Genomic DNA, 12,498 nt, shown 5'->3' with positions numbered 1-12,498 from the left:
GCTCGGCTTTCGGTGTTCCGTTGCTGGCCACATGACCCAGAAAAACTGTCTCTGGACAAATGCTGGCTCCCTTTTATGCAGCCACATAGCTCCGTAGAGCTCTTGCGGTGGTGTACATCACGTCAGAAAACATTGTAAAATGGCTACCATCAGAAGGAGCTCATCGGGTGCATGGCCTTAGGCTAGTCTCTCACTCTCAGCCAAACCTACCTCACAGGGCTGTTGTGAGGATAAAGCGGGGAAAAGGAAAACCATGTGCACCACCTTGAGCTGCTTGGAGGAAAAGGCAGTATATAGATGTAATAAATAAAGAATGGCCGCTACCCCGCCCCCCCCCCAAGATGTCTCTAAAATAATCTCACTATTGAGCAGCTGATGAATTTGTTCTAAAGAATAAGGCCATGTTGTAAAACACCAAAATAAAAAATTAAAAAATTCTACCATTTTATTTTTTTAAAAGAGAATAAGAGTTGCCCTGATTAAACTGCTCTGCGAAGAGAATTCCATTATGGTGGCATCACCACCACTAAGGCCCCGTTGCTGGTCTTGACCAGTAGAGCAACAGTTAAAAGGAAGTTGGAGCTAGGCCTCATCTACTCATCTTAATCTGCAAATAGACTAAAGTTTCCTCCCAGCCTTCAGGAAACAACTTAAAAGAATAGAAAATATAGGCAAACTGTTAGTCTGGAGGACAAGAGGAACGAAGTAGGAGTTCTCCTATCCTGTACTGAAGTAACCACTTTGCGTCACATCCACTATATTTTAGACATCAATTATTTATTCCTTATTTCGGATATAAAATAAACTTATTTGTTGGATTTGCTCTTTATTGGTTATCTAGAAAGCACCGGAGAATAGGAAGGTCAGGCTTGGTAATGCATGCTCTTGTTCATTGACTTTATTTCAAAAAAGAAGCCATATTTCACAGTCTGTCTCCATCTGATTTATTTCTGTTTTTCACATTCTCTGTTCTTTTCTCCTTCCTCCCCCCCTCTGGGTTGCTGCGGCTGTCTTCTTCTTTTTATTATTATTTTTTTCCCCTGTCCATGGAGATTCGGATGAAATCTCACAGATGATTTGTTTTGTGAATAATAAATATTACTCCCAGCTTTTGAATGTTAAATATAAGCTGGCCTAAGCAGTGATTTCAATGGAAGCTATGAATGCTTTCTAAAGAGTACTTTTGCATGTGCCGCCAGCACTTCCTTGTTAGTTTAGAACAGGGGTGGGTAGTCTTTTTATGCTTGAGGGCCACATTCCCTTGTGAGCATCCTCCTGGAAACCACATGCTGGGAGTGGAGGGGCCAGAGGAACCACTGTGAATTTTACATTTTGTACAGCAGTCTAGTTTCTACCCACACTCGCACAGCCCTCTCCATAGCCCTCTCCACCCTTCCTCCAGGCAAGCGTAGGACAGCACCGTACCTTTCTCTCCAGGCAGTCACTCAAGGAGGGTGCAAACCAAGACTGGTGAGGGATGTGGCCAGGGGAGAGTCTCAAGGGCCAGATAGAGAGACCTGGGTTGATGCATTTGGCCCCCAAGCCCATGGCTTAGCCCACAATTGCTTTGCAATAAATAAAGGCTTATTTAATGACATAGTCTCGCTGCTAAGTACCTTTTGTGGAACAAGGCTGTGCAATTTAATGCGGCCAATCACAGATTTTCTACTTCTGTGGCGGGGTGGGGTTGGGGTTATGGAAGAATGGTGGGAATTGGACATAGGAACCTCAGTGTTGCTTGTTACATTATATTCACTTTGAGAATCGTGCGTGCAGATTTCAAAGGTGTGAATGACTTCATACAGTCTTTACATTGGTCTGGATGTTAAAATGACTCGGTGCAAAAAAGTTCAAATTGGGACATGCATTACTTACACCTCCTCTGCTTAATTCTGGAATGAGCTCTTGGATCTACCTAGCACCTGTAGTAGGGCTGCAAGAATATATAAGAGTGATGGAGAGTCCTTTTCTTCTGGAATAATCCCTTTCGGGACCAGTACAGGACTTTGGGGGAATGCTGTAACTTAGTGACTGGGCACATGCTATGCCTGCAAAAAGGCCTCCGGCATCTCTAGGTAGGCTGGGAAATCAGTGCCCGCTAAATAGCACTGAGCAAGTTAGACCAATGGTGGTGGTGGTTGTTTAGTCATTTAGTCGTGTCCGACTCTTTGTAACCCCATGGACCAGAGCACGCCAGGCACTCCTGTCTTCCACTGCCTCCTGCAGTTTGGTCAGACTCATGTTCGTGGTTTCAAGAACACTGTCCAACCATCTCGTCCTCTGTCGTCCCCTTAATCTTTCCCAACATCAGGGTCTTTTCCAGGGAGTCTTCTCTTCTCATGAGGTGGCCAAAGTATTGGAGCCTCGGCTTCAGGATCTGTCCTTCCAAAAATAGTAGAATGTGCCTATTTATGTCCCAGCCAGTAATCTTGTAGTTTCAGTATCTGCTTCATGGAGAACTATTTTCTTTACACTGTCCTGAATCTACCAACATTCATCCTCAATGGACCGTCACAGGTTCAGGAATTATGAGAGAGGGAGAAGAAGTTCTCACTGTCCACTGCCTCCACACCATGTGTAACTTTTATACAAATCTTATAAACTTAAAAGTCCCAAACAGTTGTGACATTTCCTCATAGGAGACTTGCTCCAGCCCCTAATTTCCGTTGCTCTTTTCTGACCTTTTCCACCTCTACAGTGCACTAAGTGAGGATGTTTCCTTTGAATATGTGCCCTGATCAGATCTTCACAAGGCCCAAACTCAAAACATCTTGGGAAGGGTCAGCTCCCAAGAACTGGCCTTTTATCGCAACGCTTATCTTCAGGGAACCTCATGAGCCTGGGTCAGGTCTTCTTCTTCTTCCAAGCCTTCTTGGAAAAGGAAAGCTTGACAATCCGATTCCTATAAAATCTGAGATCTGTATTTCCCCCTCCACTTAAATGTGATGTAAATATAATGTACAGTACAGATCAACATATTTTCTTTTGTTCTGTGAATTGAATGGTGTTATTTTGACATTTCAGCTGGAGTGACCACAGAAGGAATTCAGACCGCTACTGGTGCTCCTGAACAATTGGTATCTGAAACTAAAATTCCAGAAGAGGAGCATGACCTTGTTGATGAGGACATCCCAGCAGGTAAACATTTGCATGTTTAATAATTCTGAGCCAGATCTCTTCATGTTTTGTGCTGCAAGTTGCTTGAAGTTTCGACTATGCTTTGGTGAAATTGTGTGCCGAATCTCATTTCAAAGACATTTCAGGGATAAAAAATGGGATATATTTTGCTTAGAAACCATATTACTTCAAATGTTCACTCAGTTTATTGCATGCTTAGCCCTCACCAATGAACTTCAGAGGTGGCATGCATATATAATCTTGGAATTTTTTAACAAAAGTGGGGCTAAGCTCTCCTGGCAAGGGCTTAATTCTTCCAATTTGGCTTGTATTCAGTTTACATTCGTTATGTAATTCAGAAGGTGATGGACAATGGATAGTCTTTTATTGCCATGTGTCTTGTCCTGACCATGGTCTCAAGTAGTTGCATATGGCTTTTAGGCAGTTGTAAAGATTTAAAACAGGGGTGGCTGTCCTGTGGCCCTCCAGATGATGTTGTAGTCCAGTCCTAAATGGCCTCGGTCCAGTATACCTGAAGGTGCGTCTCCACCTCCATCGTTCTGCCCAGATACTGAGGTCCAGCTTCCGAGGGCCTTGGTGGTGGCTGGCCTAGAGGATCACAGCACTCCCTGTATGGTTTAATTTGACACAAGAACCTGTTTTTAATGCAAGAACTTCACCCTGGATGTGAGAAGCAACATGAATACGGAACAGGGTATGCTTGAGCATGTACTGAGTGCTAGCCAAAAGTTAGAACCTACATTGGCTCCCAGTACGTTTCCGAGCACAATTCAAAGTGTTGGTGCTGACCTAAACAGCTTCGGTCCAGTATACCTGAAGGAGCGTCTCCACCCCCATCGTTCTGCCCGGACACTGAGGTCCAGTGCTGAGGGTCTTCTGGCGGTTCCCTCGCTGTGAGAAGCCAAGTTACAGGGAACCAGGCAGAGGGTCTTCTCGGTAGTGGCTCCCGCCCTGTGGAATGCCCTCCCACCAGATGTCAAAGAGAAAAACATCTACCAGTCTTTTAGAAGACATCTGAAGGCAGACTGTTTAGAGAAGCTTTTAATGTTTAACAGACCATTGTATTTTAATATTTTGTTGGAAGCTGCCCAGAGTGGCTGGGGAAACCCAGCCAGATGGACGGGGTATAAATATTATTATTATTATTATTATTATTATTATTATTATTATTATTATTATTGCCATCAGTCCCATCTAGCAAGGCTCATAAGTCAGACTTGAAGGGGTTTGGGAGTCCAGCAACATCTAGCTTGCCGAAGATAACCCCCGATTTAAAAACATCTTCATGGATCTAATGTTGGAAATGTGTATTCTTCTAAGTGGCAGGCTTCAAAGATAATTCTTCCTTGGAGCTGCTTACTGCAAAATGAATGAATTAGCACATTAAAATCCACATATGCAGTGGCTGACAAAGCAGAAGAAGCTAGAAAGAGAAGCCCCTGCCCTGAGTCGCTTACAGTCTAAATATTAACAAAGGGTAGGAAGAGTCTAATGTGAATGAACTTTGAGGTGAAATTACTCTACAGCAACAGCTGCATAGAAGAATATGTTAAATAAACCATACTTCTTTCTTGAATTGACTTATTCTCTTTAACAGAGATGATGTAAACTATGACGGAAGAGTGCTTTGTACTCAAAACAATTTAAATAACTAAAAGACTTCCCTAGCATGTCGGCAAAGCAGTTAACAAGTTTCCAACTTCCAGATTGTGCAGTCTTGTTCTTGGATTCTATGACTTGATTGAGCTCTATATAGATTTCTCAGCAAGTTTAAAAGAAAACTGTACTGTATTTCTATTGACTGGAAGCCTATATAAATTACATTATGAAAAAAATCTGGTAGGCATACAAAGAGTGAAAACGCGTATCAAGAGCTGTAAATTTTATTTTGGCGGCAATAGAAGGGAGCTGAGATTTAGGTAGTAGCTTGAACATTTATGCTAAGAAACAGCATGGGGCAATAAATCAATTTGGGCTTTGGAAGATCTCCTGCATTTTGCAAACTCTGAGTAATGTTTCCTGCTCACTAGACTCACAGTTGTACATTTGTTTGTCTATTACAGATTTTGCTTTCATTTTATGCTTTGGGGGTGGAATGGTTTTTAATATTTTATCTTTTGTTATTGTGAGCCACGTTGCATTGAGTTAGGTTGTCTGCGTCCATCCGACTCAAGAGACATTGGGCTGCAATTCTGGGGTTGAAGTCACTGGTGTGTTAGTGGCACAAAAGTGACCTCCCTGGGGTGCAAGCCTGGACAGTGTACAGTGGTACCTTGGTTCTCAAACTTAATCTGTTCCTGAAGTCCGTTCCAAAACCAAAGCGTTCCAAAACCAAGGCGTGCTTTTCCATAGAAAGTAATGCAAAATGGATTAATCCATTCCAGACTTTTAAAAACAACCCCTAAAACAGCAATTTAACATGAATTTTACTATCTAATGAGACCATTGATCCGTAAAATGAGAGCAATAAACAATGTACTGCAGTCACACAGTCAATCAATCAGTGGCTGAATTGGGTTCCACACAGTCACAAAAACAAAACAAAAAAACTGCAAAAACGCAAAAGAAATAGCAAAAACAGAGAGACCTCAGCGTAGCACTCAAAACAGAGGATGTTCGGCTTCCGAACAAAGTTCGCAAACCAGAACACTTAATTCCGGGTTTGCAGTGTTTGGGTTCCAAGTTGTTTGCATACCAAGGCGTTTGAGAACCAAGGTACCACTGTATATGGCAGTCCTGGGATGCCCAGACGACAAGACCCCGCTCTTGTCCTCGCTGATGTGGTCCAAGGGAAAGCAGAGCAATGCGTTTGGCACAGCTTGGCTAGAGGAGCTGCCAGAAGGAGGTGTACAAGGCATCATCCAACCGTTGTAGGGACTCCGCTCCAATGTTCAGAACTATTAGCTGCTGTTTCATACTGTTTTAAAGGTGTTGCTGTGTTGGTTTTAACATGCTGGAAACTGTCTAGAGAACATAGTTGGATAGACAGTATGATAGAATCATAGAGTCGGCAGAGACAATGAGGAACATCTAGTCCAACTCCCTGCGGTGCAGGAATCTTTTGCCCAACATGGAGATTAAGAGCCTCATGCTCCACCAACTGAGCCATCAGCTCATTTCACCCAGGCACCCCCAAACTGCAGCCCTTCAGATGTTTTGGCCTACAACTCCCATGATCCCTAGTTAACAGGACCAATGGTCGGGGAAGATGGGAATTTTACTCCAAAACATCTGGAGGGCTGAGGTTTGGGGATGCCTGATTCAACCTATATAAATCAGCAGAACTGACATTTGTGGGCACATTATTTTAGGCCTAACTATAATAAAAGGAAATAAATTGATGGAAAGGCTCCTTCAATATTTTCAAGCAATGCATGTTTTGTTAATTTAAATCCTAAATCAGCTCACGTTTCCTGAAATAGGTTAAAGAGACTTTGGCACTAGGGTTTTTAGGCATAAACAACATTTATTTAAATTTATTTGGTTAACATGCAGGTGATTGGTCGGCCTAGAAATTCTGTAACTCAATGGCTGCCTTGATAGCTGAGCATTCTGTTTTTCTTCAAAAAGTAAATATTGCCTTTGACGGACACAGATGAAGCTGGAAATAGTCAAATCAATTTACAACTATAAAAATGATATGAAAAGAATAGCCCTTAGTTGCAGAATGACAACTGGGAAACTCAAATAAGGAAATATTAAGTTGTTCCTGTGACAACTTAAATCTCACCCTGCCATCTTAAAATATGATACAGCTTCTTTCTGTGTCTGTATTTTAAATGCTAATACCTATTGATTTGCTTCATAATGTGTGTGTGTGTGTGTGTGTGTGTGTGTGTGTGTGTGTGTATGCCATTGTCCCCAGGAATTGCTTTCAGCAACTCACCTAAACTTTTTATTTATCATTTTTAAAAGAGAACAACAACTGCAACAAAACCCCCACTGTTCTATACCAGTCCTTTGGGAGATTAATTTTTTCTTTTTTTTTCTTTTTGGCAATTGGGGGCATTAAAAAATTCTGAAGCCTCTTTCAGATACAGGTTTCCACATTACTCCCAATTCAAATATTCCTTGGAGGACATTGCAAAAAAGAAGAATTGTTGCATTATTTCTGCTTAAAATGAATTACACAGTTTGGTTATTCCCAGCTTCTGATTTGGACATTCGTCAAGCTAAAAGCAAAAGGGAATCGTTCTGCATTGAATGAATTCAACTGGGAAGTTAAAAATTTGGGGAAATGCAAAATAATATTCTGATTATTCCAGCCCAAGAATAGTTGGCTTAAAAAAAAGATAGATATTTCAAGCTTCCAAGACACTTTGAGAAAAACATAACCATACACCCTTTTATTCTTAAGGAAGAAACAATACATCTTTCGATGCACTCCTGGTCTCTTCTTTAAAATGTGTGTTGATGCTTGAAAATTTAAATAGGAAAGTGCTGCACACCCTTTATATTTCTGATGGCAAATAGTAACCCTGCTAAGTGGATGTAGCTGCATGGGTTAATACTGCAGTCAGTGTCTGTGACGATAGTCTTCGCCTCCTCATGGTCAGCACAGCTGACCACATAATAGGAGTAAAGGTCAAATGTCACTGACATTGTCAAAAGCAGAGAATATGATACTATATCACGACTTCTTGTTGACAGATAGAACTACGTACCTCCAAGTACAAAGCAATATCATCATATTAGGAACGAAACGGCAGAATATTCCAGAGCCCTAAAGCAGAGCACAATGCGCTCTTCCCTCCCTGACCCATGACTTTGGCATTTTGCATTTGTGCAGAATGGCAAAAGGAGCATGTAATAGTGCGTCTCCTGCCTCTGTGCTACACCAGTCATTTCCTGGGTGGCCTCTGTTCTCCCTGTTTGACCAAGCACCTAATATGTTGCTTTCCTTCCTATTGGGTTAAATGTGGTTTTGTCACTGGCTATGCAATGAACCCAATCTAAACCATTTCATTTTTAATTTCTAAGGAGAAGTAGAATGGGCCATCCTTTGGGAAGCATTCCCCTTTATATGTACTCTGTTACATATGGTTATATCCATGAAAAAAATACTCCCAATTTTCCATAATATTCCCCCAAATGATACATGTTCATCTGAAATCTCAGCAAGAATGCTCCAGCGCCTTCTCTTTTTTTGATGCTGTGTGGTAGGTGATAGAACCACGATTTTTTTAAAAAAAATTCACACCTTATTTTTTGTGAATTAAGATGACATGATTCCTTCCATTGATTTACTCAAGCTTCATAAGTTTCCTACATGCAAACAGAAGAAAGAGCAGTAGACTTATTCTGGATGTGCGGTGAAATACATTTTGCCACTTACTAGAGTTCAGCTGATTTAGAATAATTCTTGTCAGTGATATGAAATAGACTTCAAAGCAGTCTTCAAAGAGTTTGTGGGTTCTGTCAATGAGCAGAAATTTAATTTGGAGATCTTGTTTATGGTGCTCTGTATTCTGACCTGTTAGCACCAAGCAGAACACATGGAGGGATAGTGAGAAACACATAAACACGTCTTGAAATAGTTCCTCATTGTAGCCAGTTTTTCCATGTTAAGTCATCCACCTCAATAAGCACCAAACACATTGCACTCCAGTACCTCTTACTACAAATATATTTCATAGACATGGAAAAGTGCATTGTCACTATAAGTTCAGGAATGTAAATGCAATACAAATGAATCCTTTTTTTAAAAAATGCATCTAGTGCTGAAAAGTATCTTTTTCCAGTGTTCAGGGATATAGTTTGAAGGAGGATTTAGTGTGAGACTGAGTATTGATTTGGGTTTGTTGGTGGTTTCTGAGGTTCCCTGCTAATAAAGCATCTGTATATTCCTTCTGGCTGGCAGAGTTGAGGTAATTTTGCACCTTATTGAAGGGTGAACTAAGTCTAGAATGCAAAAATAGAAGCTACTATGAAAATACATGCCATTGCTACATGCTTGGCTTAAAAAACCAGTTTATTCTTCCTATGTCTGCTGGAGGGATATTTTCTAGCACTTTTATACATCCAACAGTGTACAGGGACAAACAGTGTAGAGAAGCTTAATGCGAGTTAAAATCAAAGCATTTCACTTCTGGTTCTCAGCTGCATAGCACTTGTAGAAGTTGCAAATCACCCAGGAGCTTCCCTCTCAAAAAGTTAAATTCCACCGAGGTCAGTGACACCTACTCGGAAATAAATGAACATAGGGTTGTGAGTTTGTGATGCAAGATCCATCATACTTGGGGGTACTCATTTCTTAGAATCATAGCGTTGGAGCCTCATCTACTCCAACTCCCTGAAATGCAGGAATCTCAATTTAGGCTACTAAAGAAACTTTGAAGAGTAGCTTTCAAGGGTGTTCGTGACAGCAAGAATTTCCTATCATAATTATGGTTTTAGGATCATGGTTCCAGACTTGCAGATTCTGAATGCTGTGCAGCAGAACTATTTGCGGTATTTACCCATTTATGGAGCCTTATTACGGTTGCAGAGTAATGCTGACCTAGCTGAAGATGTGTTTGATTTAGTATTAAACAGACACTCTCTAAAATTACTGTCCCTGCTAATAATGTGAATGAAACAGAATAACTTCCGTTTTATACTCATGGCTGAAACCTGCAATAAATAACAAAAGGCCCCCAAGCCTGTCTTATCCCCTGTTCCTTCAGTGGCATAAACCACTCTGCTACCAGCTAATATTGGTGAGATGGGAATAGGGACTCTTTTTCAGTAACTCTCCAATCTTTTTCACAGTCAGCATTCTGCAACCTTCCAACTGAACCAAATGTTCTCCTTCGTTATCCTCTTGACTTTCTCTGAGGGTTCATTAAATTCTACTGCCCCCAGCTGCCATTGCTGCCTCTGACTATTTTTTGCAATTAAATTATTATTTTTTTCAGCATGGGCCAGAAAGCTCTTGCTTTGCTTTTCACAAATCTGCACCATGCTGTTTTGTAAAGTGCTTTTCATAATGTGAGCCTTTGTTTCAAGAGCCCAGGTTTATTTCCACTTCAGTAGAACCTTTGCATGTTTTTAAGTAGGAGCTCTCATTGAAAGCCTATACGGTTGGTGTCAGTGCCCATAAGGGCAACACCGCAAGCAAATACAGATTTCTTTCTTCTCTTCCCTTAACTCCTGAAAACATTTATTTAAATGCAATCCTTTCTTCAGTGCTTTGTTTTTAGGATCATAAAAAGGTAAAGGGACCCCTGACCTTTAGGTCCAGTCGCGGATGACTCTGGGGTTGTGGCGCTCATCTCGCTTTACTGGCCGAGGGAGCCGGCGTACAGCTTCCGGGTCATGTGGCCAGCATGACTAAGCCGCGTCTGGCAAACCAGCAGATGGAAACACTGTTTACCTTCCCACCAGAGCGGTACCTATTTATCTACTTGCACTTCGACGTGCTTTCGAACTGCTAGGTGGGCAGGAGCAGGGACCGAGCAACGGGAACTCACCCCGTTGTGGGGATTCAAGCTGCCGACCTTCTGATCGGCAAGCCCTAGGCTCTGGTTTAACAAGTCAGGTCACTGATTCATCTAGCTCAGTATTGTCTGGTCTGACTAGTACAGTGGTACCTCGGGTTAAGAACTTAATTCATTCTGGAGGTCCGTCCTTAACCTGAAACTGTTCTTAACCTGAGGTACCACTTTAGCTAATGGGGTCTCCCGCTGCCGCTGCGCCACCGCCACGCGATTTCTGTTATCATCCTGAAGCAAAGTTCTTAACCTGAGTGAGGTACTATTTCTGGGTGAGCAGAATCTGTAACCTGAAACATCTGTAACCCGAGGTACCACTGTACTGTCTGGGGATGGGGAAATAATGGCAACTTTTTCCTTATTCTGTTCTTAGATCAGTTTCCGTGCACAATCGGTGGCATAATGCTTGCTTGAAACACAGTTCTGTTGGGAATCATGGGGCCAGTGAATCTTACTATACCTATGCAACCATCTCTCTGTTTGTTTGTTTGCTTGCTTGCTTGCTTGCTTGCTTGCTTGCTTGCACTGTTGTGTAAAAACCGCTGGATCTGCAGGGGGAACCTTCACATACACACCTTCCCATATGGGTTCCTTGCATAAAGGTGTGTGGTAAGCAGACACCATGCCTCTTTTTATGCTTATGGATTGATTCTCTGACCTAAACTGAAGGCACTACAGAGCCTGGGAAAAAGGAGGGAGGGATTTGCGCATCCCTACAAAGGAAACATAGGGATGCCTACAGAGGTAGATATTGAAAATTTCAAGTTTTGTGACATTTGTCTTGAGTAATACGTTGCATGGGGGAATGCATCATGTTGACTTGGGGGTTTGCATTTTCAGCAATCTCCCCTACATACAGTATATAATATGCAGTACTGCCCCAAAAGGGTTGGATGGGTTGAATAGTATCTGCATATTGGGCCAGTGTCTGTTAGTGGGTTAAACAAATCCTTCAGCTTCCCAAAGTGCCTTCTCATTCTGGAAAAGGTGAGCCAGGTTCCAAGCCCTACAACAAGGCAGTAAATTTATGTGCACACATTAACATCCAGTTATACATCCTTGAAAATCTCCTGTACTGAAAAGCGTTGCCATTTTTAAAATTCTGCTTAGAAGGCTCTTCCCATAATTTCTGTGGCTTTTCATAAGATGTTATCTGTCTCTTGAAACTTAAACTAGTCTACGTAAATCACTCTGCTCCATTCATGTAAAATGGGCCCAAGTTGGCTGCTTTATGGTCCTCGAGGGTCAGAGTTCAACGCTGCTGTCAGAAACCACCGGCTTTTTCTTTCATCAGCATTACCGTTGCATCTGACAGCTTGCATTGCTGAATAAAGGGAGTTGCAAAGATGGGAAAGCCGGGTGATATTGTCTTTAATAATTTATACACATTTCACCATTTCTTAAAGGAGCATGGCTGGCTAAATCTCACTTTTTTGAAATCATGGTTTATTCAGAAAACTTGTAAGTGATCTATGACTTTGGAACTGTGTGTGTACATTTAGTTTTGTTCAACTGTAAAAGAAGTGCAAGAAGACAGAGAATTTTTCTTTTCAAAGACGGCAAAGTTACTTTAAAACCTTTAAAAAAATTGTATTAAATAACTCAAAGCTGGGCGTGTAAACAAAGTTTATTTCACACACCTATTAGTATGCTTACCACAGTTTGTGCTAACCCACAACATGGACCATAAACATGATAAATTCAGTTTTAGTTTTAGTTTAATTTTTTCCAAGGAAAATATAAAGTGTGAAGCCCTCCTGGTTTCCTAAAATAATTCTGAAAATAATTTACCCAGATTTAGCTTACAATGGAGCTGCAGATATTGTGGTGGTGGTCTTTAAAAGTTGCCAGGGAATGTATTTTCAGGTGGTCCTTGCGCTCTGGTCAG

General features: G+C 41.5%; 1 protein-coding gene across 5 annotated transcripts in view; it reads left to right on the top strand.

The window, feature by feature from the left end:
* The window catches only part of WDR7 (WD repeat domain 7), a 213,457-nt gene that overhangs the window by 77,580 nt on the left and 123,379 nt on the right, over positions 1-12,498 (top strand). For all 5 annotated transcript variants that reach the window (XM_060280352.2, XM_060280350.2, XM_060280349.2 and 2 more), the window contains one exon: positions 3,025-3,138. In XM_060280352.2, coding sequence (XP_060136335.1) covers positions 3,025-3,138 — 114 coding nt within the window. The remainder of the gene's footprint in view (positions 1-3,024; positions 3,139-12,498) is intronic.

The sequence above is a fragment of the Zootoca vivipara genome, chromosome 10 (assembly GCF_965207765.1).
Source record: "Zootoca vivipara chromosome 10, rZooViv2.hap1.1, whole genome shotgun sequence".
In the NCBI taxonomy this organism is placed as follows: Eukaryota; Metazoa; Chordata; class Lepidosauria; order Squamata; family Lacertidae; genus Zootoca; species Zootoca vivipara.
This window is presented reverse-complemented; position numbering and strand designations above follow the sequence as displayed.